The sequence below is a fragment of the Salvelinus sp. IW2-2015 genome, linkage group LG2 (assembly GCF_002910315.2).
Source record: "Salvelinus sp. IW2-2015 linkage group LG2, ASM291031v2, whole genome shotgun sequence".
In the NCBI taxonomy this organism is placed as follows: Eukaryota; Metazoa; Chordata; class Actinopteri; order Salmoniformes; family Salmonidae; genus Salvelinus; species Salvelinus sp. IW2-2015.
The window spans coordinates 28,862,347-28,888,047 of NC_036839.1; the positions used below are offsets into that span (position 1 = coordinate 28,862,347).

Sequence of the window (25,701 nt, forward strand, 5' to 3'; positions counted from 1 at the left end):
TCCTGGCGTTTTATTGCAAATATGCAGACGGAGTCGAAAAGAGAATACACAGAAGGCTGTTGTATAAAACATTCGATCTTCAATCTAATGGCTAGAATGRCATACGTGACAGAGAGGGAGAAGCATCCAAATCAAATTGTATTGGTAACATACACTTGTTTAGAAGATGTTATTGCGGGTGTAGCGAAATGCTTGTGCTTCTAGTTCCGACAGTGCAGCAATATCTAACAAGTAATATCTAACAATTTCACAACGTATACCCAATACACAGAAATCTAAGTAAGGAATGGAGTTAGAAATATATCAATATATGGAAGAGCAATGTCAGAGTGGCATAGACTAAGATACAGTAGAATAGACATTATTAACCTCACTAGGGTATGTGGGACGCGTCCCACCTCGTCAACAGCCAGTGAAATTGCAGGGCGCCAAATTCAAAACAACAGAAATCCCATAATTACAAATCCTCAAACATACAAGTATTTTACACCATTTTAAAGATACACTTGTTGTAAATCCAGCCACAGTGTCCGATTTCAAAAAGGCTTTACGACGAAAGCACACCAAACGATTATGTTACGTCAGAGCCAAGTCACAGAAAAACACAGCCATTTTTCCAGCCAGAGAGAGGAGTCACAAAAAGCAGAAATAGAGATAAAATTAATCACTAACCTTTGATGATCTTCATCAGAGGACACTCATAAAACTTCATGTTACACAATACATGTATGTTTTGTTCATACTCATAAAAATCTGAGTTTACATTGGCACGTTATGTTCAGTAGTTCCAAAACATCCGGTGATTTTGCAGAGAGCCACATCAATTTACAAAAATACTCATAATAAACATTGCTAAAAGATACAACTGTTATGCATGGAATTTTAGATCCACTTCTCCTTAACTTCTTTGATATAGGGGGCAGCATTTTCACTTTTGGATGAATTGCGTGCCCATAGTGAACTGCCTCCTACTCTGTCCCAGATACTAATATATGCATATTATTATTATTATTGGATATAAAACACTCTGAAGTTTCCAAAACTGGGTGATGTGATGTCTGTGAGTATAACAGAACTCATATGGCAGGCAAAAACCTGAGAAAAAATCCAAACAGGAAGTGAGAATTCTGAGACTGGTCATTGTTAAACTCATCGCCTATTCAATTCCCTGTAATATATGGATCTGTTTGCACTTCCTACGCCTTCCACTAGATGTCAACAGTCTGTAGAACGCTGAATGAAGCCTATACTGTGATGTGGGACCGGATGGGAGGTGTTTGAGTCAGTGGTCTGGCAGATTGCCAGTTCTTGGTCACGGGCATTCCTCATGATATCGCCATGCGTTCCATTACTTATAGAGACTGAAAATAATTCTCCGGTTGGAACTTTATTGGATATAAATGATAACAACATCCTGAAGATTGATTCTCTACTAAGTTTGACCAGTTTATTCGACTTGTAATATAACTTTTTGAAGTTCTCGTCCGTTTGCCTGCATCTGTGAGAGCGTTTGGACACGTGTACTACACATGCTAGCAAAAGTAGCTAATTGGACATAAGTAATGGACATTATCCAACAAAACAATGATTTATTGTGGAACTAGGATTCCTGGTAGTGCATTCTGATGAACATAATCAAAGGTAAGGGAATATTTATGATCTAATTCCGTATTTCTGTTGACTCCAACATGGCGGAGAAATTATGTTAAATCTGAGCGCCGTCTCAGATTATTGCATGGTGTGCTTTTTACGTAAAGTTTTTTAAATCTGACACCGCGGTTGCATTAAGAACAAGTGTATCTTTAATTCTGTGTAAAACATGTATCTTTCATCAAAGTTTATGATGAATATTTCTGTTATTTGACGTGGCTCTCTGCAATTACTCCGGATATTTTGGAGGCATTTCTGAACATGGCGCCAATGTAAACCGAGATTTGTGGATATAAATATGCACATTATCGAACAAAACATAAATGTATTGTGTAACATGATGTCCTATGAGTGTCATCTGATGAAGATCATCAAAGGTTAGTGATACATTTTATCTCTATTTCTGCTTTTTGTGACTACTATCTTTTGCTGGGAAAATGGCTGTGTTTTTCTGTGGCTATGTACTGAGCTAACATAATTGTTTGGTGTGCTTTCCCCGTAAATCCTTTTTGAAATCAGACATGTTGGCTGGATTCACAACATGTGTAGCTTTAATTTGGTGTCTTTCATGTGTGATTTCATGAAAGATTGATTTTTATAGTAAGATATTTGAATTTGGCACGCTACATTTTTTCTGGATTTTGGCCAAGTGGGACGCTACCGTCCCACCTATCCCAGAGAAGTTAATGCAACCGCTGTGTCAGATTTCAAAAACACTTTACGGAAAAAGCACACCATGCAATAATCTTACAGCGCTCAGAGACCAAAACAACCCAAACAGATATCCGCCATGTTGTGTAGTCAACAGAAGTCAGAAATAGCATTATAAATATTCACTTACCTTTGATGATCTTCATCAGAATGCACTCCCAGGAATCCCAGTTCCACAATAAATGTTTGTTTTGTTCGATAATGTCCATCATTTATGTCCAAATACCTCTTCTTTGTTCGCGCGTTTAGCCCAGTAATCAAAATTCATGAGGCGAGATCACTAGGTGCAGACGAAAAGTCAAAAAGTTCCGTTACAGTCCGTAGAAACATGTCAAACGATGTATAGAATCAATCTTTAGGATGTTTTAACATAAATCTTCAATAATGTTCCAACCGGAGAATTCCTTTGTCTGTAGAATTGCAATGGAATGCAAGCTAACTATCACGTGAGCGTGCGTGGTCAGCTCTTGCCTCTCTGGCAGACCTCTGACTCAATCCCCTCTCATTCGCCCCCACTTCACAGTAGAATTCTCAAACAAGGTTATAAAGACTGTTGACATCTAGTGGAATCCTTAGGACGTGCAATATGACCCCATAGACACTGTGTATTCGATAGGCAAGGAGTTGAAAAACTACAAACCTCAGATTTCCCACTTCCGGGTTGGATTTTTTCTCAGGTTTTTGCCTGCCATATGAGTTCTGTTATACTCACAGACATCATTCAAACAGTTTTAGAAACCTCAGAGTGTTTTCTATCCAAATCTACTAATTATATCCATATTCTAGCTTTTATGACTTTAATTTGGGCAYGCTTTTCATCCAAAATTCCCAATGCTGCCCCCTACCCTAGTGAAGTTAAAGTGACTAGTGTTCCATTTATTAAAGTGGCCAATAATCTCAAGTCTGTGTATATAGGCCGCAGCCTCTCTGTGCTAGTGATGGCCATCCATTTATACGGGTAAGAGAGTCTAGCTAACTACATTTTCAGATATTACACGTTTCTAACTTTGTCAAAGTAATTTCAAGTTAGTGTACTGTTAGCTAGCTAGCTAACGTTACGTGTATGATCTGTGTAGTAATATTTGTATCTCAGAGCCATTTGCATTGCTAGTTATAGCCTAATGTTAGCTAGCTAACATTGAACCGGGTTGCTACCTGCAGATTCATGCAGGGTAGTAACGTATGAGTTGGTATTATGGTTCATTGTTTAGCTTGCTAGCTACATGCCTTAACAAAAGACTCTATGCAAGTTACTATTTAAATAGAATGTTTATGATGACACTGCGACACCTATCGATAGATGTAGCAGGTAAGCATCTAGAGAGCAGAATAACTGATGAATTTACGAACGCTCAACACCCGTTGAATATGGCCGGTGTCACTAAACGTTGGATAAAAAGTCAAATCAATGTTTTGCCAGCTGCACAGTTGCAGTCACCAACACTCTGGATAACATAAAATCAGCCTAACCAGCTCTGTTAGGGCGTGTAAAATGGTCAGAGTGAGCTGTTCTCTCATTTATGCCTGGAAGTAGCTAGCAAGCTAGCCAATGTTAGCCAGTTAGCATTACTTTCAAAGCAGAATTACTTTACCATTGTTCCTCAACTGTAGTCTATGAAATACTATTTTATAGCTCTGAGTCTCTACTTTTATCCAATGTTAAAAAACACCATTTCCAATGTTGCTACATAAGACCGAAGCGAGCCGGTCGGTCACAAATTTGCACAAATTTCTAAAAAACAGTTTTTGCTTTGTCATTATGCGGTATTATGTGTAGATTGCTGAGGGGGAAAAAAATATTGAATCAATTTTAGAATAAGGCTGTAACGTAACAAAATGTGGAAAAGTCACGGGGTCTGAATACTTTCCGAAGGCACTGTATTTCTGCGTAATTTTCATTAAATAAAAACACAGAGTGATTTATTAGTTATACCGTGATGATTTAAAAATACAATTACAAAGACTGCATGTGGGCTTTAATAGCTGTCAAATACTTGATTCCTACGTCCTTGGGAGAATCTCAATTGCATTTCCTTGATTTGTCGCATCCTCTCCTCGTCTCCTTCTTAAAACCCATTGGATGAGAATGTCAGAGGTCCTTCCACTGTCACCTTCTTATCCAAAGGGTTTTGAGAAGGAGGTGAGGAGGCAGGACTTGAGTGATCAAGGAAATGCAATTGAGATTCTGCCGTTGTTTCCCCCATTCCTCACCTCCCTCTTAAAGCACATTGGGGGAGAGGAGTGAAGGTTCCTCCCCTCAGGCTACAATGCACTTTCAAGGAGAGGCAAGGATTGGAGGAAATATGGACAGAGGAAGCAAGAATTTGACGGCTAGTTTTTAGACACAGACTCTCTCACACACACACACACACACACACACACACACACACACACACACACACACACACACACACACACACACACACACACACACACACACACACAAGGCTTGAAGAGTTTACTGATTATAATGATTTCATTATTGGTTATTATTATTGTCAATGATTTTGTTGACAAAACCCATTGTATTAAATTATTATATCACCTATTAAAACATATAGAAATGCTGTTGTTTCTTTTTTTTCATTCTCCAGGAATGTTTAGCATGGCTATAAATGATAGCGAAATTGACTTGAGCACAAAAAATGCCTGGCGACTAGGCATGACAAAGAAACATGTGGTGTCCATGTTTCTTGGAACATTTTGAATGACATGTACAGTAGATGGTTTGTTGTTGCTAGGTAGAGATACTGTGTGGTCTCATTGTGCCTACCTAGACTTTTATCCCTCTAACTACACATATGAAGCTACCTAATCATATTTAAATGTATATCAAACCATTTAGAGATGTTGACCCTGATGTCACACATTGGCCCATTTATTTATAGAAAGACCCATATGCAGGTTGATATTTTGAAGGGAAAAAGCAGAGCTGACCACTAGATGGAGACCAAGTATTTTGTTGATGTGATTCTTTGCTTGGCCACATCTCGCTCTCTGATATGCAATGTAAAACTCTTGTATTTGCTCAGTTGATCCCCTCACAGCATTCTACTGTAAACAGTGTCTGAGGCTTTCCTCTGCTCCCCTCTAGAATCTGTCCGTCTGTCCTGAGGATGAGTCCATCATCATGTCCTCCTTCGTCAATACCATGACGTCCCTCAGCGTCAAACAAGGTATTCAACCTAACACGGCCTGCCACTCATATTACAGAAATAACATAAATATATACAGTTTCTCATTTAGACTCATGTTGTTGATCCAACCTAAAAGAGAGTTCATTCCATCTTTTTGCTGTGTATGTTCCAGTTTAGAAAACCTCTACTTGTATTGGCCAATGCTTACCATAGTTGTTTTTATGTTGACCAGACCTATAACACAATTCAATTTATTCTGTTGCGGTACAGTAAATATTCCAGTTTAGAAAATGTCTAATTAATCATGCTTAGTTGTTTTTATCTATCTATATTAGCCTTAAGCACTAAAAGCCTTTGTCTGTGTAGACATGTGTTGTTTTGGTAATGGCTGAGTGATGGACAGATGAAAGGAGGGAGGGCAGATGGTGGGCAGAGTAGGAGCCTGAGCCGCTCTCCACCTCTCCGCCCGCTCCCCTCCCTCCTGTGTCCTCCTGTGTCATGGTGATCCCATATCTGAGTGAATTGTCTCTGTCGGTGTTACAGTGGAAGACGGGGACGTGTTTGATTTCAGGGGCATGAGGCTGGACTGGTTCAGATTGCAGGTAAGACGCCATCAGGAAAATGAGACGAGCTTTGTGGCAGTGAGGCAGACCTGGGTTCAAATAGTATTCAGAATCCTTTCACAATACTGGACTGGGTTGGACAATTTTGAGACTATTCTATTGGTTCCATTGCACCAGGCAAGCTCAATGGAACCAATATAATAGTCTGAAAAGTGTCAAACCCAGCCCATCTGGCAATCCTGGCAGGCTAGAGCAAAGGCTTAAAGTATTTGGAAGGATTTCAAATATTATTTGAACCAATGTCTGGGCTTTGAGGCCACTGCTAGGTGTGTGTGTTGTAATTAGCACTGTGTGTGTCATAATCAGACATAATTAGCACTCTGGGCCAGTAATGAGGGGGCAGTGTTTAGCATGCTACCCTACTCCTGTCAGCCTACTCCTGTTTCCTATCTATAGGCCGCTGYGCTGTGCTCTGCTGTGCTGTGCTGTGTCCTGTAGCCCATTGTGTGTGTTGGGGAACGCGGGGAACCTCCGGTAGATACAGTAGACCAGGTTCCCCTCCGTCTCATCAGCCATAATTAGCACTCTGGGGCAGTAATAAGGGAACAGTGTTTAGCATGCTACCCTACTCCTGTCACACTGTTGCCTATCTATAGATCAGAGAATGACCTGAGCCCCTATCCACAAAGTATCTCATAGTAGGGGTGCTGATCTAGGATCTGTTCATATGATCTTATTTATTATGATCTAAAAGGAAAAAATGATCCTATATTAGCACTCCTACTCTGAGCTGCTTTGTGAATACAGGCTCAGATCTTGTATTCAGAGTAGGAGTGCTGATATAGTATCAGTTTTGTATTTTAGATCGTAATGAATAATAGGGTGGATCTGATCCTGGATCAGCACTCTTACTCTAATGCTTTGTGATACAGGCCCTCTGGCTGCTGCTCTACACCCTTCACAGACAGCTTCTCGTACTGTACACTAGGATAGCAAATACAGAACTGCTCAGATAACAAGAAGCAGGGCGTTTGTTTATTCACTATGCGTCTTTGCGTTCGGTGTTTGCCAGGGACAAAGCAAATTCAGGAAGTATTTAAACAGCCTGTACAAGAACAGCTGACTAATGTATGAACAGCTAGCTATATATACAGTATAGGCCTACATATTCAGGTGCTGCTGTCATCCCTAAAAGTAGTATGGTTGTATGAATGTCACCGAGTAGTCCTTATTTATCGAGGTGGAGCTCTTCATGTGAGGATCAGAACCTAAACCTGTCTGTTCCACAAGAGCACTCTTGTGCTCTCTTCTCCCAGCTCTATGTCAACCACATAACCCACACATGAATGAATTTAACAGACTAGTAATGGAGAAAATATGGCCTGAAATACTGAAAGGAGGAGGAGTACGCTCTGTCTGTCATTAGTGACAAATGTCTAACCATCATAAAGAAATATTTTTTTATTTTTTCATTCATGTGCATGATGTGCATGTTATTTGAAGTGATGAAAAATACATTTTCATGCATTTCAGAGAAAATGTATTATGGATATAGGAGGATAGATTCTAGGCCCCATTAAATTTCTTAAAAACTATTTGGAATTAATGACAATAAATATTCTTCTTTGAAGCTGTGTTTGTTTAAGAATCGTTGCTCGCCTATTAACCCATCCCTTAACACATCTATCCCTGTCTCGCTCGCTCTCTCTTGCTCTCTCAACCATGCTTGGCTCCTCAGTACTTTGCTGAGATCATCACAACCACCCCTGCTGCCAGGGACCTACAACACTTTCCCTGATCCGTTGGTCGACTCGTTGTTCCACCGTCGTCCGATTGGCCCAGCCCTCCTCTCAGATGGATTTTCATGGTGCGTCCCAAATGGCACCCTATTCCCTATATAGTTCAATACRTTTGACCAGGGCCCTATGGGGTAGGTCTATGGGCCCTGGTAAAAAGTAGTGCACTACATAGGGAGTAGGGTGCCATTTGGGACAGAGGCTCTGCCATGGCCGTACCACTCAGTTCCCTCTGAGATGTTGTCTGATCTCAGCTCAGGGCCTCGGCAAGAAATGCTACAACTTGGAAAAGTTTCTCAGTTTAGTCGGTAAATTAGGCCAGGGGAGGCAGGGGGAAAAGAGAAAAGCTTCCATGCGTGGAATGGGAACTGTTTTCCCAACACAGCTGAACAACTATTTTCTCAAGTCTCATGGTTTTTCTACTGGCTGCTCTACACCCTTCACAGACAGCCTCTCGTACTGTACACTAGGATAGCAAAAACAGAACTGCTCAGATAACAAGAAGCAGGACGTTGGTTTATTCACTATGCGTCTTTGGTTCGGCGTTTGCCAGGGACAAAGAAAATTCAGGAAGCATCCTGTGCAAGAACAGCTGATAAATGTATGAACAGCTATATATACAGTATAGGCCTACATATTCAGGTGCTGCTGTCATCCCTAAAAATAGCTGGTTGTAAGTAAGAATATGACAGTGAATAATCCTAATTTATCAAGATGGAGTTCTTAGCCCTGAAAGATTAATGTTTGGATCAGAACCTAAGTCTGTCTGTTCCACAAGAACACTCTTCTTCTAAAGGTACTACCGCATGTACTCTCTTCTCCTTCCATAATCCACATGCCATGTGAGCCGTTACAGCACTCTGGCAGACAGACTTTGTCATAAGCCATATCAATGTCCTTTCTGTTAAGTACTTTTCATTATTTTCAAGAAAAAATAAATCTTTCATAGTTTTACTTTGGAAACTCTTGCTGTTTGTGTGATCCATTAAGTGAACGTGTTGGATGAGAAACACAAACTGCCATTACCACAATGATGTCATGTTAGTGATATTAATCTAAACAGAGTCTTGCACCATGTCATCTAACTTCAACTAGCATACATTGGTTGAGACACAGTTGGACTGGATGGAGGGAAGAGAAGATAAACCCTAACCCTTATTTTTCTCTCTCGTCTGTCTTTCTTCATGTCTCCTTTCTCCACAGTGCTGTTTTCTATTTCTGTTCTGATTATGGCATTGTGACCACCATGCAACAGCACTTTAAAGTTTCAAAATAGGCCTTGAATATCAATACTCTTAAGTTTGCCTCTTGCCTACTTTTTCTATTTATTGTCCTTTCTCAGACATTTGAACCACAAGTGGTTGTGTGAGTTTAGCACCTGCTAAATGTCTTTATGTGGCTGTGGTACCAGGTTGGCATCAAACGTTCTTTTAGTTGGCAGGCATTTTAGAGATGTTGAGATCCAGCGGAACATGTTCGAGTCAACACTCTCGCTGCATTTTCTCACACTTGTGTAGCTCGAAATCACTTCTTTCCAAAAAGTGTGTGTGTTTTTATTTGATGGATTTCACGCTTTATTTTTGGACTTGGATTCTTTAAGGCCTCGTTGTGCCCTGGTAACACAGCTGTTTCACTGCCCTTGGTGTGTGTACCAAATGGCACCCTATTCCCTACATAGTGCACCATAGGGCAAAAGTAGTGCCCTATGGGATGTAGTTTTGGTCTCCAAAAAAATAACTGAAGGCATCGCTGCTTCAGGGCTTCAGAACTGTGGCCGTTTTCCTTTTAACAATCTCCACGATCAAAGAAAGCAATGTCTTGAACTCTGCAGAGAGTATCTGTTTTGCATACTGTCTTGGTTTGATATCAAATGCTTTGGGAGGAAATTGTATTGTTTGGCCATTGTCAGTAGTATCAAGTTAACACAGACATCTTCCTAGAAATCTTTCCTCAGATGTTAATGACTTGGTAACTCATCCAACCACACTTTTCCTTCCAGACTCCCACTGACTTCCAAATTGAAATCGGATCAGGTTTTTATTTGATTCTTAGAAAAGGGGGATTTTGGGGGAACGAGAGAAAGGAATGCTACTAATAGGAATATGATTTGTCCAAAGACTTAAAACTACATGATACAAACAATGACTACCTCATGAAGCTGGTTGAGAGAATACCAGGAGTGTGCAAAGCTGTCATCAAGGCAAAGGGTGGCTACTTTGAAGAATCTCAAATATAAAATATATATTTGATTTGTTTAACCCTTTTTTGGTTACTACATGATTCCATATGTGTTATTTCATAGTTTTGATGTCTTCACTATTATTCTACAATGTAGAAAATAGTAAAAATAAAGAAAAACCATTCAATGAGTAGGTATGTCCAAACTTTTGACTGGTCCTGTAGATATAAAGCCGCTTCAGCTGGAAACAACATGGCATACATGAGTAAAGAATGATGAACTGTTAAGGGTTAATACGTTTTGTTTTCCCCTGGGCCGACCTTAATAGTGTCTCCAAAGAAAGTGTTCTCCTGGTAAGGCCTATACCAATAATGCCTTGTTTCCTCCTTGGTTAGGCCTATACCAGTGTATCCAAGGCTTCTCTGGGCATCGCAGACCACCGTGAGTTGGGCAAGATGATGAATACCATTATATTCCACACCAAGATGGTGGATTCCCTGGTGGAGATGCTGGTGGAGACATCTGACCTCTCCATATTCTGGTAAATAAACGAGCCAGAACAGCCCAGAGGGCAGGAGCATATATCTATCTCATGTTTCCGTAGCTTGAGGCAGCTTGATGTACAAGTACACCCCCTGGACAAGAAGCTAGTTTTCCACAGGGCTTATTCTGGTAGGGTCTACATTTACATTTACCTCCATGTTCAGTTCAGTTACACAGACATTTAAAACATAGTAAAAACTAATAGGTCATATAGCCTCTCCATCTTCTGGTAGTTTTTACTTTTGTATGTATATTTGATGTGTTTTTCTTAGTATTTTACTGCTTCAATTAAACTACCCAGCAATGATTCTTCATGTTTTTCTGAATTGGAGTCCCAAATGKMKMKMCATTTGGGACTCCAATTCAGAAAAACATGAAGAATCATTGCTGGGTAGTTTAATTGAAGCAGTAAAATACTAAGAAAAACACATCAAATATACATACAAAAGTAAAAACTGCAACACAGGAAAATGCATAACATCAATACAAATAGATTGGATCCAGTTAAAGTTGTTTTCAAGGAAAACATAGTAAACGGTAATAGGCTATATAGCCATCACTCATCCTATAAAACCCCATGGTAACTAACTGTCTGTTAGGGGTTTTGTTATGTTATTTTTATTTGTTATGTTTGGTGGAGACAGGACAGGACGGGAGATGAGAGGGTTGGACAGATTAGGTATTATTGGACCAGAGATATATGATGAAGTTGGCAGCTCATGCTCTTTCCTCTCTCCTTTCCTTTCTTCCCTATTTACTCTCTCTTCTAATATCTTTCCTTTCTCTCTTTCTCCTCTGTTCTCTCTCTCTCTCCTTTCTCTCTCTCTCCTTTCCTCTCTCTCTCCTTTCCTCTCTCTCTCCTTTCCTCTCTCTCTCTCCTCTGATAGCTTTTACAGTCGTGCGTTTGAGAAGATGTTCCAGCAGTGTTTGGAGCTGCCCTCCCAGTCTCGGCACTCCATCTCCTTCCCTCTGCTCTGTACCCACTTCATGAGCTGCACTCATGAGCTCTGTCCTGAGGAGGTGAGTGAAGTGTCCCATTGAGATATGAAGTAACGACCGTATCACGAAACATCACAGTAAGCATCACTAAGGTCTGGCTGGTCACTCTGGGATCTAGTCATTTAGGAAACAAACTTATTTTCAACATAAATAACTAATATATTCAATTGATCAGATCGGCCTTTCAAAATACGTTTTCAAAATTCTTTCCTAGTTGAATGTCAAAAGGTACTCGAGGGTCTTTCCTACTTAAATAAAGGGTCAATTAATACATAAAATACATGTTTATTAAATGAACCCAGACATGTTTGTGTATTATACTTGCAATGTAAAGATTTAAAATGTTTTGTATGTATACTAATACGTTTGACTTGAAATACATGTTTATTAAATGAACCCAGACATGTTTGTGTATTATACTTGCAATGTAAAGATTTAAAATGTTTTGTATGTATACTAATACGTTTGACTTGATCTCTTTCCAAGAGCTGGAATCTTAGGTTAAGCTCTTGGTGCAGTAGCAACCTATTCCATTTGGAGTTTCATCTCATGCAGTCGTTTTCTAGCTCTTATGGGGACTGGTAGTCTCAGAGAAGCAGGCCATTTCACAGGATGTCTCACAMACTGAATAATGTCAGTGTTGCACCTGGGGATTGGAGGGAGGCTGCATGTGTGTAGGTCTCCATCAGCTCCGTCTCAGTTCTGCTAGGGTCCATCGTGCATCCCAAATGGAACACTGTTCCCTATACAGTGCACTACTTTTGAACACAACTTTTGACCAGACCTCTATGGGTTCTGGTCAAAAGTATTGCACTACATAGGGAATAGGGTGCCATTTGTGACATAACCTGTGTTTCCTGCCATGCTGTTAGGGCATGTGACCAGAGCAGCAGGATGGAGTCATACAGAGAATCAGGAAAGTCACAGCAAATTTTTGTGGGTTGTGGAATGTCGCAGAACGAAGCGTCCAGAGCTGTGGTCAATGTACCCAGATGTGTACCGAGAAGCAGAGGGCTGAAAAGCATGATTTATTAAATCTGTAATTGAACCATACACTGGTGCATCTGCTAGCTACTCTCAGGGGGAATGTGAAAGCCCTCAGCACACACAAGCTCCACAACAGATTTCTGTTTCCCTCTCTGTTGAAATACGCCAGGCACATATCATGAAGTGTTTGTTCCTAACAAACACGTAGCCCTCTAATATCCATTTAGTTTGGTAAATAAGACATATTTTCACTCATAATTGGTTGAAAAACGGTACTGAAATAGGCGGCACAATAAGTGGCACAATGGGCGTTCTCATGTGGCCGAGCAAAGTGGTCAAGGGAGAGGCTTTTGCTTAAGAGCTGTCTGAGTGCACTTAGAGAAATAAAAGAGATTTATTGAGACATAGAAGGCTTGGATTTCACTTATTCAAACACAAAACTCCCTCTCTCAGCATGTCTTCAAAATGTTCCTCTTCCTATGTCCATTCCACACAGCTTTGGACAGCTGCAAAAGTTATTTATGTTGGAAAAGCTCTAAATGTTTCCAAGAATATTTCCATCTTGCAAAGAAAACTTTTTACAGCAGTTTATAGTAACAGTAAAAGGTATGCGTCCCAAATGGCACCCTATTCCCTATATAGTGCATTACGTTTCACCAGATCCCTATGGGCCCTGGTCAAACGTAGTGCACTATATAGGGAATAGGGTGCCATTTGGAACAAACCTAAGATCACGGAACTTCAGTCAACGGTCAGTCTTAGCATCAGATAGACTTTTCTCGCAGCTTTTTGACCAGAGTTGTGTGTGGGGACTGTGTGTGACCGGTTTTAGTGTGGCAGTTTGGTCAGTGGGGAATGTTAAGGGTTGGCTACCTATGAATGACAGGTTCACTCAGACCATCTCTACCTACAAACAGCTGGTTCTAGATCTGTTTGGCAATGACATCTACTGAAGGAATTAGATCTGGGACCAGGCTAACAAACAGCCATTCACCAAACCATCCACTGCGCAACCACCAGCCAATCTCCTATATACACTACATGACCAAACGTATGTGGACACCTGCTCGTCGAACATCTCATTCCAAAATCATGGGCTTTAAAATGGAGTTGGTCCCACTTTTGCTGCTATAACAGCCTCCACTTTTCTTGGAACATTACTGTGGGACTTCCTTCCATTCAGCCACAAGAGCATTAGAATGTCATTGTATGCTGTAGCGTTAAGATTTCCATTCACTGGAACTAAGGGACCTAGCCCGAACCATCAAAAACAGCCCCAGACCAGTATTCCTCCTCCACCAAACGTTAAGGTTTGCACTATGCATTCAGGTAGGTAGTGTTCTCCTGGCATCCACCAAACCCAGATTTGTCCGTTGGACTGCCAGATGGTGAAGCGTGATTCCTCACTGCAGAGAACACGTTTCCACTGATCCAGCCTTTATACCACTCCAGCCAACGCTTGGCATTGCGCATGGTAATCTTAGGCTTGTGTGTGGCTGCTTGGCCATGGAAACCCATTTCATGAAGCTCCCGACGAGCAGTTCTTGTGCTGACGTTACTTCCAGAGGCAGTTTGGAACTGTAGTGAGTGTTGACCAGGGCAGCTCTAGCAGGGCAGACATCGGACAAACTGACTTGTTGGAAAGGTGGCATCCTATGACGGTGCCACATTGAAAGTCACTGAGCTCTTCAGTGGGCCCATTATCCTGCCAATCTTTGTCTGTGGAGATTGCATGGCTGTGTGCTTGATTTTATACACATGTCAGCAACGGGTGTGGCTTAAATAGCCAAATCCACCAATTTGAAGGGGTGTCCACATACTTTTGTATATATGGTGTAGCTTTCCCCAAGATAACAACATTTTCTTCCCTTCCTACAGAGGCACCACATAGGCGACCGAAGCCTGTCCCTGTGCAACATGTTTCTGGATGAAATGGCTAAACAGGCCCGCAACCTCATCACAGACATCTGCACCGAGCAATGCACGCTCAGCGACCAGGTGAGGTTATGTTGTCATGGTGATTAATCACAGTCCATGCTAAGTAGTGATGAGTGCTTTTTGAAGTCGGTTCGGTTTTGGTTTGATTATTTCAAAAAGAATCATGATTTTTGATTTCATTAAACATTTTTTGTAAACATTTAATGCACTACAGTATGTATTATGTGGGTTGACTGCTGTAATTACACAGAATACAACAATGAATCAAAGTCCCATGATGGTAGTGACTGCCCATTACTGCTTATCACTTATTAACCATCATTTATTCACATTACTTTACTTTAATAAAATATAAAAGTTTATGTGTATATTACATTTGTTTTATCTCATCTCTATAAAGCTGCTGCCTATGCTGTGATCAAAGTAAAATAAGGCATACTTTTATGACTGCTGAATACCAACTGTCTATCAATCACTTCTTAGATCATGTATTTTCTGGTAAAAATACCTCTCTAAATATAATGTATTTTCAGGTAAAAATACCTCTTGAGGTATCATGTATTTTCAGGTAAAAATGCCTCTCGAAGTATCATGTATTTTCAGGTAAAAATACCTATCGAAGTATCATGTATTTTTAGGTAAAAATACCTCGAAGTATCATATATTTTCAGGTCGAAATACCTCTCGAAATATCATATATTTTTAGGTCAAAATACCTCTCGAAGTATCATGTATTTTCAGGTAAAAATAGATCTTGACGTATCATGTAATTTCAGGTAAAAATACATCTCGAAGTATCATGTATTTTCAGGTAAAAATACCTCTCTAAATATAATGTATTTTCAGGTAAAAATACCTCTTGAGGTATCATGTAATTTCAGGTAAAAATACATCTCGAAGTATCATGTATTTTCAGGTAAAAATACCTCTCGAAGTATCATGTATTTTCAGGTAAAAATACATCTCGAAGTATCATGTATTTTCAGGTAAAAATACCTCTCGAGGCAACTGCTCTCTATGTAGCGCATTCTTCTGGTCTCTTACGTAGCAGGTGTAAAAGAAACACAGACCGGAAAAGTAGGCGCGCAATTGATTATGTTCAAGCTAATTATCACGTTTTCTGCGCTAAATTATGTAGAACATTGGCTTGTTGGAAACTACAACTCCCTACTACATAGCACCGTTCATGTATGATCTGATTTATCTCTAGAGAAAATGCAGCGCAATGTGCACATTGAGCTCACAGGAAAAAAACGAAACTAAATGGAATTCAAATAATTTAACCAATGTTTTTCAGTTACTTGTTTTAAATACCTTTCGGTTAATCGCTCAGCACTAATGCTAAGCAACCAGGTGAGTGCATGTTGTCATGGTGATGAATTAATCAGGGGTCTGCTCTAACCACTTGTGTCATTCCTAGCCATCTAATTTATTATAATTTCTGAGGAAGGGCCGTTTCCCAAACACAGTTTAGGCCTAGTCATTTAGGCTTACAGTGAGTGCATAACTTGTTATTCGTATGTTGGAACTGAACTTATCCACTAGCCATTTAAGTTTTTCAACTGTAGGTCTTAAGTCAGATACTTTTCATAATTCTATTTCGATCATGTACAGTAAATAGAACACAATATAGCCTAAGTTGTGCACGTCCCAACTAAGTGCTTTCAAAATATAATTTGTCACTTCATTCCTTATTGGTCTTTGGGTGTTAAAGGGGTTTTCCTGTTGCTCCTGTTGTAGCTGCTGCCAAAACATTGTGCCAAAACCATCAGTCAGGCGGTGAACAAGAAGTCAAAGAAGCAGACTGGGAAGAAAGGAGAGCCTGAGAGAGAGAAGCCTGGAGTAGAGAGCATGAGGAAGAACAGGCTGCTGGTCACCAAGTAAGTTGTGTACACTCTGTAGCGTCCCTCAGTTAGGTTAGGGACTCTTTCCCAATGTGTCTTTACTCGATTCGTCCTCTCTCCGCTTTCTCAAAACAAATTGGAGAACGTCCACGGGGAGGGAACCTTGGATATTCTCCTCCAATTCCGAGGAATAACAGAAAGACAAATTTGGAAAGAGGCCTGAAACACAGAGACATGGCCACTTCCACCCCCACTTCTGCACTCCATGACCTCCTCCACTTTCAGATGTTTTCAACAGTACACTATTAATCGATGGTTTTGCAAGTCATGGTCTACATGCGTCCAAAATGGCATCCTATTCCCTACATTGTGCACTAGTATGGGCCCTGGTCAAACTTTATTTCCCACTGTGTTTGAATAATACCATGCTAAAATATATTTCCACCACTTGCCCTCCCTGTTCTGGATATTCCACTCTAATTTGGTCCTAACTCTACTACGCTACTCCTAATTCTCGACTCTACTCAGCTTCCAGTAAGATACATAGAAACAGACCACCAGCAGGGCTAGTATAATAATATAGAATCAGGTCTGAGCCAAAAAGGGATGTGTAAAAACAATAGTAGCTGTGGTGCTGGAGGAATTTAATCCATCTGCTCTGTCACAGATTTCCCCTTTAATCTGAACGAAATTAGGTTTTAATGCCTAACTGATGTGTGTGTGTGTGTGTGTGTGTGTGTGTGTGTGTGTGTGTGTGTGTGTGTGTGTGTGTGTGTGTGTGTGTGTGTGTGTGTGTTCTTAGCCTGGATAAGCTTCACACGGCGTNTGTGTGTGTGTGTTCTTAGCCTGGATAAGCTTCACACGGCGTTGTCCGAGCTGTGTTTCTCCATCAACTACGTACCCAACATGGTGATATGGGAACACACCTTCACTCCCAGGGAGTACCTCACCTCACACCTGGAGATACGCTTCACCAAGTGAGTACACATATGTGCTTGCAGACACACACACACATGGACATGGACACGAACACACAAACACACTCAGGGTATCCACTCTTTTATTACAATACCAGTCTTCACAGGAGGCTATGGGTGAATTCCTGCAGATAGTCTGACTGCTCTCTCTCTGTTTCCACTGTGTTGTAACATAAGCTGGTTAGTTATGAAACCTGCTTCTCCTCCACCAAACACCAATCCATTGATTATCTCATGCAGGAAGGCTTTGAGGCTTAGTTTATTGTTATAAATCAAGGAACATTGTCATCCATTTGTACATATTACACTGAACAAAAATATAAACTCAACATGTAAAGTGTTGGTCCCATGTTTCATGAGGTGAAATAAAGAATCCCAGAAATGTTCCATATGCACAAAAAGCTAATTTCTCTTACATTTTGTGCACAAATTTGTTTACATCCCTGTTAGTGAGCATTTCTCCTTTGCCAAGATAATCCATCCACCTGACAGGTGTGGCATATCATTAAGCTGATTCAACAGCATGATCATTACAAAGATAAAAGGACAATAAAAGGTCACTCTAAAATGTGCAGTTTTGTCACACAACACAATGCCACAGATGTCTGAAGGAGCGTGCAATTGGCATGCTGACTGCAGGAATGTCCACCAGAGTGGTGGCGGTGGGGTTATGGTATGGGCAGGCATAAGCTACGGACAATGAACATAATAGCATTTTATCAATTGTAATTTGAATACACAGAGATACCGTGACGAGATCCTGAGGCCCATTGTCGTGTCATTCAGCCACCATCATCTCATGTTTCAGCATGATAATGCACAGTCCCGTGTCGCAAGGATCTGTACACAATTCCAGGACGCTGAAAATGTCCCAGTTCTTCCATGGCCTGCATACTCACCAGATATGTCATCCATTGAGCATGTTTGGGATGCTCTGGATTGACATGTCTGACAGCATGTTCCAGTTCCCGCCAATATCCAGCAACTTTGCACAGCTATTGAAGATGAGTGTGACAACATTCCACTGTCCACAATCAACAGCCTGATCAACTATGCAAAGGAGATGTCGCGCTGCATGAGGCAAATGGTGGTCACACCAGATACGGACTAGTTTTCTAATCTATGCCCCTACCTTTTTTTTAAGGTATCTGTGACCAACAGAGATGCATATCTGTATTCCCAGTCATGTGAAATCCATAGATTAGGCCTAATTTATTTATTTCAATTGACTGATTTGAACTGTAACTCAGTAAAATCTTTGAAATTGCTGCAAGTTGCGTTTATATTTTTGTTCAGTATAATTACAATCCCCAGGCAGAGTTTAACAAAAAACCTCTCAGGGGGTTAGGATTTTATCTGTGTGATTTATTGGTCCAGCAGACATGTTTTTTTGGGATCAGAGTGAATTTTGACGCGCGTCCAGAATTGGGCCTGACCGGTCCAATGAAATAAACATTGTGCTGGAGAGGAACAGGTATTTTCCTCTGTGGGAGTTAGGGTTGTGACGTATGTGCTTTGGCTGGCCCCTGTGTGTGTGTGTGTGTGTGTGTGTGTGTGTGTGTGTGTGTGTGTGTGTGTGTGTGTGAGAGTCGTTGGCTAACCCCTCTCCCCCGGGCCGTGAACTTCTCCCGTGCTTCCCAGATATGAGAGCCTATTACCATGCACACACAAAGGCATGCTCACACATACAAAGGCACTCACAGGGCCTATTACCATGCACATATACACACACTCTATTACCGCCACTTACCACTACGCCCTGCTCCGCTCCTTAAGGTCAGCGCAGGATAAAAGTTTTACTGCCCTTATGTTCCCAGTTCCTAGCACACTTCAGACAGACGAGAAAAATTGCTAATTACTAAATGTTCCTAATGATCGATCAGGCGCCATAGTTTTTAAACCCTGCCATGTTTGATCCGATCTGCCTGCTCCACACCTTGCAGCTGCACAACCAAGTTATCTACGTAGAAATATGGAAAAGTTAGGGATTAGGGAAAACAATACAGCCATTGTTGAACATTGTTGAAGACTCGCCCAAACTCCCTGGAGTCCATGTAACTAACAGGCACCATTTTCTGATGTAAAAAGTACTTTATAAATACATTCGATTGACTGTTTGATCAATTGATTGATTGATCCCTATATGCCTAACCTAAACCTTTGGATCTGCCGGTCAAATATCTACTTCCAGGACAATATGAACACCCTCTCAGCCTCTGTCAGTGAATTGCAAAGAATTGGTCATCATGCTCTAGATCAGCAAACACGTTTGGTGTTTGCCAAAAGGCATGTGGGAGACTCCCCAAACATAAGGAAAACGCTATATCTGGCACAAACCCAACACCTCATCACCCTGAGAACACTATCCCCACAGTGAAGCATGGTGTTGGCAGCATCATGCTGTGGGGATGTTTTTCATCGGCAGGGACTGGTCGGGGCTAAATACAGGGAAATTGTAGTGTCAGTGGAGGAAAGGGACAGCAGAAGGACGTTGAGAGGCGGACCCTCAGTCTGCTGCTCTCTCCCTCCGCTAAGACTGACCAGCAGATGCAGGCACCATCAGCCCAGTRAAATTAAAAAAGCTAATGATTTAAATGTATGCTCACTCAGCTGTGCCTCACAAGCAATACAACAACTGATCTATTACCAGCCTACCTCAAATGTAGATTTTTTWAAATGTTTATTGTCTGAGAAGAACAACAATGCATTGGCAGAGCAATTCAAGCAAAGCCAATATGGGGTGATAAGGTTTTGGGCCTATAACCTACTGCACAAACCTCATCAATCCAGTTTTTAATAGGGTAATGTTGCTGCATTGGCTTACGTTTTTAAGTCATGTAAAAAATAAAAATAAAAWTTTTACGGTAGATCTTGGCTTGCATTTTGACTCAGAAAGTGATCTCGCCTCAAAACGTTGGTGACCACTGCCCTAGATTGATTGACAGATCAATCCTGTTTCGTTCCATCTCTAGGTCTATCGTGGGGATGACCATGTATAACCAGGCGACCCAGGAGATAGCCAAACCGTCTGAGCTGCTGACCAGTGTCAGGGCCTACATGACTGTGCTCCAGAGCATAGAGAACTATGTTCAGATAGATATCACCAGGGTGTTCAACAACGTGCTGCTGCAGCAGACACAACATCTGGACAGTCACGGAGAACCAACCATCACCAGCCTCTACACCAACTGGTGAGTCCTAACCCCTTAACTTCTTAACCCTAACCTCCTAACCCCTTTACCTTAACCTCCTAACCCTAACCCCAACCAACCAACCAATCACTAACCTCTTCACCAACTGGAATACATTCACAAAACAATATGAATTTCGACTTTCTGTCTGTTTGAGAATGACAGCTCTGAGCCTTGATTCAAACCAACGCAGGTAAATGTCCTGTGCACTGCGATTGAGTTTGAATGGTGACTTCTGCTTGAGCTGACATCTGCGATGAATGTGGGCTCTGTGAACATCTGAGAAATTGCCTTTTAAAAGTCTATCGCAGTGCGCAGGTTGTTCATCTGGGTTGGTCTGAATATCAGCCTTGATCATGCCTTCCATTCAATCAGATAACCACCAACATGACAAGCCATACATTCTCTCTGTACTACAGGTATCTGGAGACTTTACTGCGCCAAGTTAGCAACGGACACATAGCTTACTTCCCAGCCATGAAGGCTTTTGTCAACCTACCTACGGAGAACGAGCTCACCTTCAACGCAGAGGAATACTCTGATATCTCAGGTAAGCTTCGTCAGTTATGCTGTCCTTTTAGACACCAATAGACTCATGGTACTGAGAGTATGAGTAATGATTTACTACTTAGAATATTTAAACTGTGTTTATAGCCATAGCAGTGTTGGATGGAGCTAAGAATCACTAACAGAACTCTCCCATGATCTTATGTCAAGGGGTTGGGATAAAGCAGGAAAACACATGTATGTTGGACATTTGTGGACATTCATTGGACAATAAAGTAGCCAATAAAGTAGCCAACAATAAAGTAGACAGTAGATGACAGAACATTTCCATTACCTTGTGCTGGATGGGTTGGATTAAAGTAGACCACCACATTTCCATTGGTCATTCATGGACGTATTGGGCAATAAAGTCATCTTATTCCTATTTTCTTCTTCTCCTCTTTTCAGAGATGCGCTCCCTGTCGGAGCTGCTGGGGCCCTATGGGATGAAGTTCCTCAGTGAGAGCCTCATGTGGCACATCTCCTCCCAGGTGGCCGAGCTCAAGGTGAGGAGTCACGGGGGTCACAGAGATCAAGGGTTAATCGTAGAGGTCATCCAGGGTTAACCCAGGTCAGGCTGGGTCATGTTCATTAGGGCACCTTGTAGCAAAATATAAAAGAAATGTAGCATTTCTTATTGCACACTTCCAGAAAGTCCGTCCCCTGTTTTGGACAGGTTTGTTCCTTTTGGTGCCTAAAGAACACGGCCCTCGTTTCTCTCTTCTATAATTCTTAGTGTGCATCTGAAATGCGACCCTATCCCCTATATCAGGGGTATTCAACTCTTACCCTACGAAGTCCAGAGTCTGCTGGTTTTATGTTCTACCTGATAAGTAATTGCACCCACCTGGTGTCCCAGGTCTAAATCAGTCCCTGATTAGAGGGGTACAATGAAAAAATGCAGTGGAACTGACTTTGAGGTCCAGAGTTGAGTTTGAGAGCCCTATATATTGCCCATCTTTTGACCTGGGTCCTATGGTGGTCTCCTATGGGATCTGGTCAAAAGTAGTGCACTATGTAGGGAATAGGGTGCTATTTCAGATGAAGCCTTGGCAGTATGAGTCATTAGAGGTTAGAGGGTCTTTCCAGAAGCAGAGTTTCCCCCTGGAAACAGAACCAGAGCAGAGGTAGTGTGGGTTACTGGTAACCTCTAACTGCTAACTGACTGACATTTGATCAGGTTCCCTACCCTCACTACATTTTTGGTAACTAATAAAGAGTGCCAGGAAATTCTGTGTGTTCAGCTAAATCTTTTTAATTAGATATCATAAGACTAAGACTAAATTAATTTAGTGTTAGTGATAAGTGTTGCGAAAGCAGCTAGCCAGACTGATAAATCTAAATTAGCACCAAAATCAGTCCTAATAGATGTACACTACCGTTCAAAAGTTTGGGGTCATTTAGAAATGTCCATGTTTTTGATCAAATTGATCAGAAATACAATGTAGACATTGTTAATGTTGTAAATGATAATTGTAGCTGGAAATTTCTGATTTTTAATGGAATATCTACATAGGAGTACAGAGGCCCATTATCAGCAACCATCACTCCTGTGTTCCAATGGCACGTTATGTTAGCTAATGCAAGTTTAGCATTTTAAAAGGCTAATTGATCATTAGAAAACCCTTTTGCAATTATGTTAGCACAGCTAAAAACTGTTGTTCTGATTTAAAGAAGCAATAAAACTGGCCTTCTTTAGACTAGTTGAATATCTGGGGCATCAGCATTTGTGGGTTCAATTACAGGCTCAAAATGTCTAGAAACAAATAACTTTCTTCTGACACTCTTCAGTCTATTCTTGTTCTGAGAAATGAAGGCTATTCCATGCGAGAAATTGCAAAGAAACTGAAGATCTCGTACAATGCTGTGTACTACTCCCTTCACAGAACAGTGCAAACTGGCTCTACCCAGACTAGAAAGAGGAGTGGGAGGCCCCGGTGCACAACTGAGCAAGAGGACAAGTACATTAGAGTGTCTAGTTTGAGAAACAGAACCCTCACAAGTCCTCAACTGGCAGCTTCATTAAATAGTACCCGCAAAACACCAGTCTCAACGTCAACAGTGAAGAGGCGACTCCGGATGCTGGCCATCTAGACAGAGTTTCTGTCCAGTGTCTGTGTTCTTTTACCCATCTTAAACTTTTATTTTTATTGGCCAGTCTGAGATATGGCTTTTTCTTTGCAACTTTGCCTAGAAGGCCAGCATCCTGGAGTCGCCTCTTCACTGTTGACTTTGAGACTGGTGTTTTGTGGGTACTATTTAATTGTAAAAAAAAAAAAATTCAAACTGTTCTTTAGATTATAATATAATTGGTATTTTACTCTAGAGCACACATTAGTGTTGGAACATAGCGCTGGCACATATTTATGATTCTCTAACATGCAAACTTTTCCCTTCGCTTCTGATAGCAATTTGTGAAAATAAAATATGTTTGTGTCTGATTCACAATCAGATGTAGGAATGAAGCATTGGTTTTATTCAGTCTCTGTACAAACCAAGCCGTGTTCATCAAATTACTTATCACAAAACACGTTATCGGCGAACACTCTCAAAGCAAACTGAACAAGTGGAAAGCATGCAACCCATTGTGAGCCGCACACATGACTGCCTGAACATTGCGCCAAGACACCATCACAAAAAAAGTACAGGCTTCTAATTTTGTATGCATCCCAAATGGCACCCTATTCACTACATAGTGCACTACTTTTGATCAGAGCCCATCGTGCACTACTTTTGACCAGAGCCAAAGGTAGTGCAGTATATAGGCTCTGGCCAAAAGTAGTACACTATATATGGAATAGGGTGGCATTTGGGACAAACATTTGTAAGATCCCCCGCATAGTGCCCCATCTGTTGATGGTAAGGTCCTTTTCCTGTTGTGCGAAAGAAGGGTAAAGTCTTTGGATTTAGGATCCCTAGTTGAATCCCCAAATAATCCCCTCACCACTTAGGAGACTCTCTCACCACTTCTACTCCTCTCCTCTCCCTCAACTCATTCTTCTTCTCCTCTCCTCAGAAACTGGTGGTGGACAACGTTGAGATTCTGACCCAGATGAGGACCAGCTTTGACAAGCCTGAACACATGGCTTCTCTGTTCAAGAAGCTCTCATGTGGGTACTCTGTATTTATATTGGCCTGGTCAGAGTTTTCCTGGGCCAGACAGACACAAGGCTCAGTGCTGCCAAGGCCAAATAAGCAACATATACATTTCTCCCATAGTACTGTTCTGTCTACATGGCTTTGGTTATGGCTGCTGAAGGGAAAAAGTGACATAACAAACCACCTTAGTCTAATTTGCATACCTGTAAAATGACTAGAGACATGTCAGTTGTCTGTGAGACTTGCATGTTCTTTGTCTTGGTGTTATAGCAGTCGACAGTGTTCTGAAACGGATGACCATCATCGGAGTCATCCTCTCATTCCGATCCCTTGCTCAGGAGGCACTCCGAGATGTATGTCGGCCCTTTAACTTTCCACCACTTGAATGGCATCATATATTGACACAATACAGTACACAATTATTTTGATCTGTCTCAAGCTGGTTTTCTCACATTTCACCCTGTGCCAAAGTTAGATTAATCTAATATTTCTGTCATTGTGTTGAAATAAAGCATGATCCTCTTCTTGTCACCAGGTGTTGTCCTGCCACATCCCATTCCTGGTGAGCTCAGTGGAGGACTTCAAGGATCACATTCCAAGAGAGACCGACATGAAGGTGAGAGACACAGYAGGACCTTTAAATTAAGCTTAATGTGGTCAAGGTTGTGGGTTTAGTTCTGACATGGTTTACATAAGAATACTAAGTCCCACAAGGTTCACATGCACATACATTGTACTGTAAATTGCTTTGTATTTAAGCATCTGCTAAGTGGCATAGCTATATAATTATGAATATTATATATGAATGGCTATTGTGTTTGAAGCAGTCTGATTCTCTGATGTCCTTTATGTCTCTGTTGATCATCAGGTGGCCATGAACGTGTATGAGCTGTCGTCTGCAGCAGGTCTGCCCTGTGAGATAGATCCTGCCTTAGTGGTGGCCCTCTCCTCTCAGAAGTCAGGTGAGATAGGATGCACCATAGACAGCCATTTTAGAATCTTAATAGATTTTCAAGCCGATTTAAGTTAAAACTGTAGTAAGGAACATTCAATGTCATCTTGGTAAGCAACTCCAGTGTATATTTGGCATTGTGTTTTAAGTCCTGCTTATTGTCCTGCTGAAAGGTGAATTTGTTTCCCAGTGTCTGTTGGAAAGCAAACAGAACCAGGTTTTCCTCTAGGATTTTTACTTTGCTTAGCTGTATTATTTTTATCTTAAAAAACTCCCTAGTCCTTGCTGATGACAAGTATACCCATAACAGTCATGATTGGTTGAGATAAGGAGTGGTTGGACATCCCGAGAGATGAGTCCTGATTGGTCTGTCATGTCACAGGCTTCTGTCTACAGAATGGTAGCTTTCCTAGTTAGTATATAGATCATCTTTGCTACCGCAGATTTTTTGGAAAGCTATGGACAACTGCAAAAGTGTTGCTACAGCTCCCTAAATTTAGCTGGGTTTTAGTAGAGAGACTTACTTTCTGGAGGTCAATGCCATGCTGACTCACACGTGTTTACATGTGTGGGTGGGGTGGGGCTAAGC

The 25,701-nt window shown here is 41.2% G+C and overlaps 1 protein-coding gene across 9 annotated transcripts in view; it reads left to right on the forward strand.

The window, feature by feature from the left end:
- Positions 1 to 25,701, forward strand: part of LOC111977703 (nck-associated protein 1) — a 66,189-nt gene that overhangs the window by 31,838 nt on the left and 8,650 nt on the right. For 5 of the 9 annotated variants that reach the window (XM_024007257.2, XM_024007273.2, XM_024007288.2 and 2 more), the window contains 14 exons: positions 5,456 to 5,536; positions 6,032 to 6,100; positions 10,432 to 10,577; positions 11,467 to 11,599; positions 14,444 to 14,563; positions 16,244 to 16,383; positions 17,193 to 17,324; positions 20,297 to 20,515; positions 20,935 to 21,065; positions 21,470 to 21,567; positions 24,078 to 24,171; positions 24,431 to 24,513; positions 24,696 to 24,776; positions 25,029 to 25,122. In XM_024007257.2, the coding sequence (XP_023863025.1) occupies positions 5,456 to 5,536; positions 6,032 to 6,100; positions 10,432 to 10,577; positions 11,467 to 11,599; positions 14,444 to 14,563; positions 16,244 to 16,383; positions 17,193 to 17,324; positions 20,297 to 20,515; positions 20,935 to 21,065; positions 21,470 to 21,567; positions 24,078 to 24,171; positions 24,431 to 24,513; positions 24,696 to 24,776; positions 25,029 to 25,122 (1,621 nt within the window). Of the gene's footprint in view, positions 1 to 5,455; positions 5,538 to 6,031; positions 6,101 to 10,431; positions 10,578 to 11,466; positions 11,600 to 14,443; positions 14,564 to 16,243; positions 16,384 to 17,192; positions 17,325 to 20,296; positions 20,516 to 20,934; positions 21,066 to 21,469; positions 21,568 to 24,077; positions 24,172 to 24,430; positions 24,514 to 24,695; positions 24,777 to 25,028; positions 25,123 to 25,701 lie in introns of all 9 variants that reach the window. The other 4 variants (XM_024007281.2, XM_024007298.2, XM_024007306.2 and 1 more) reach the window with 2 other exon arrangements.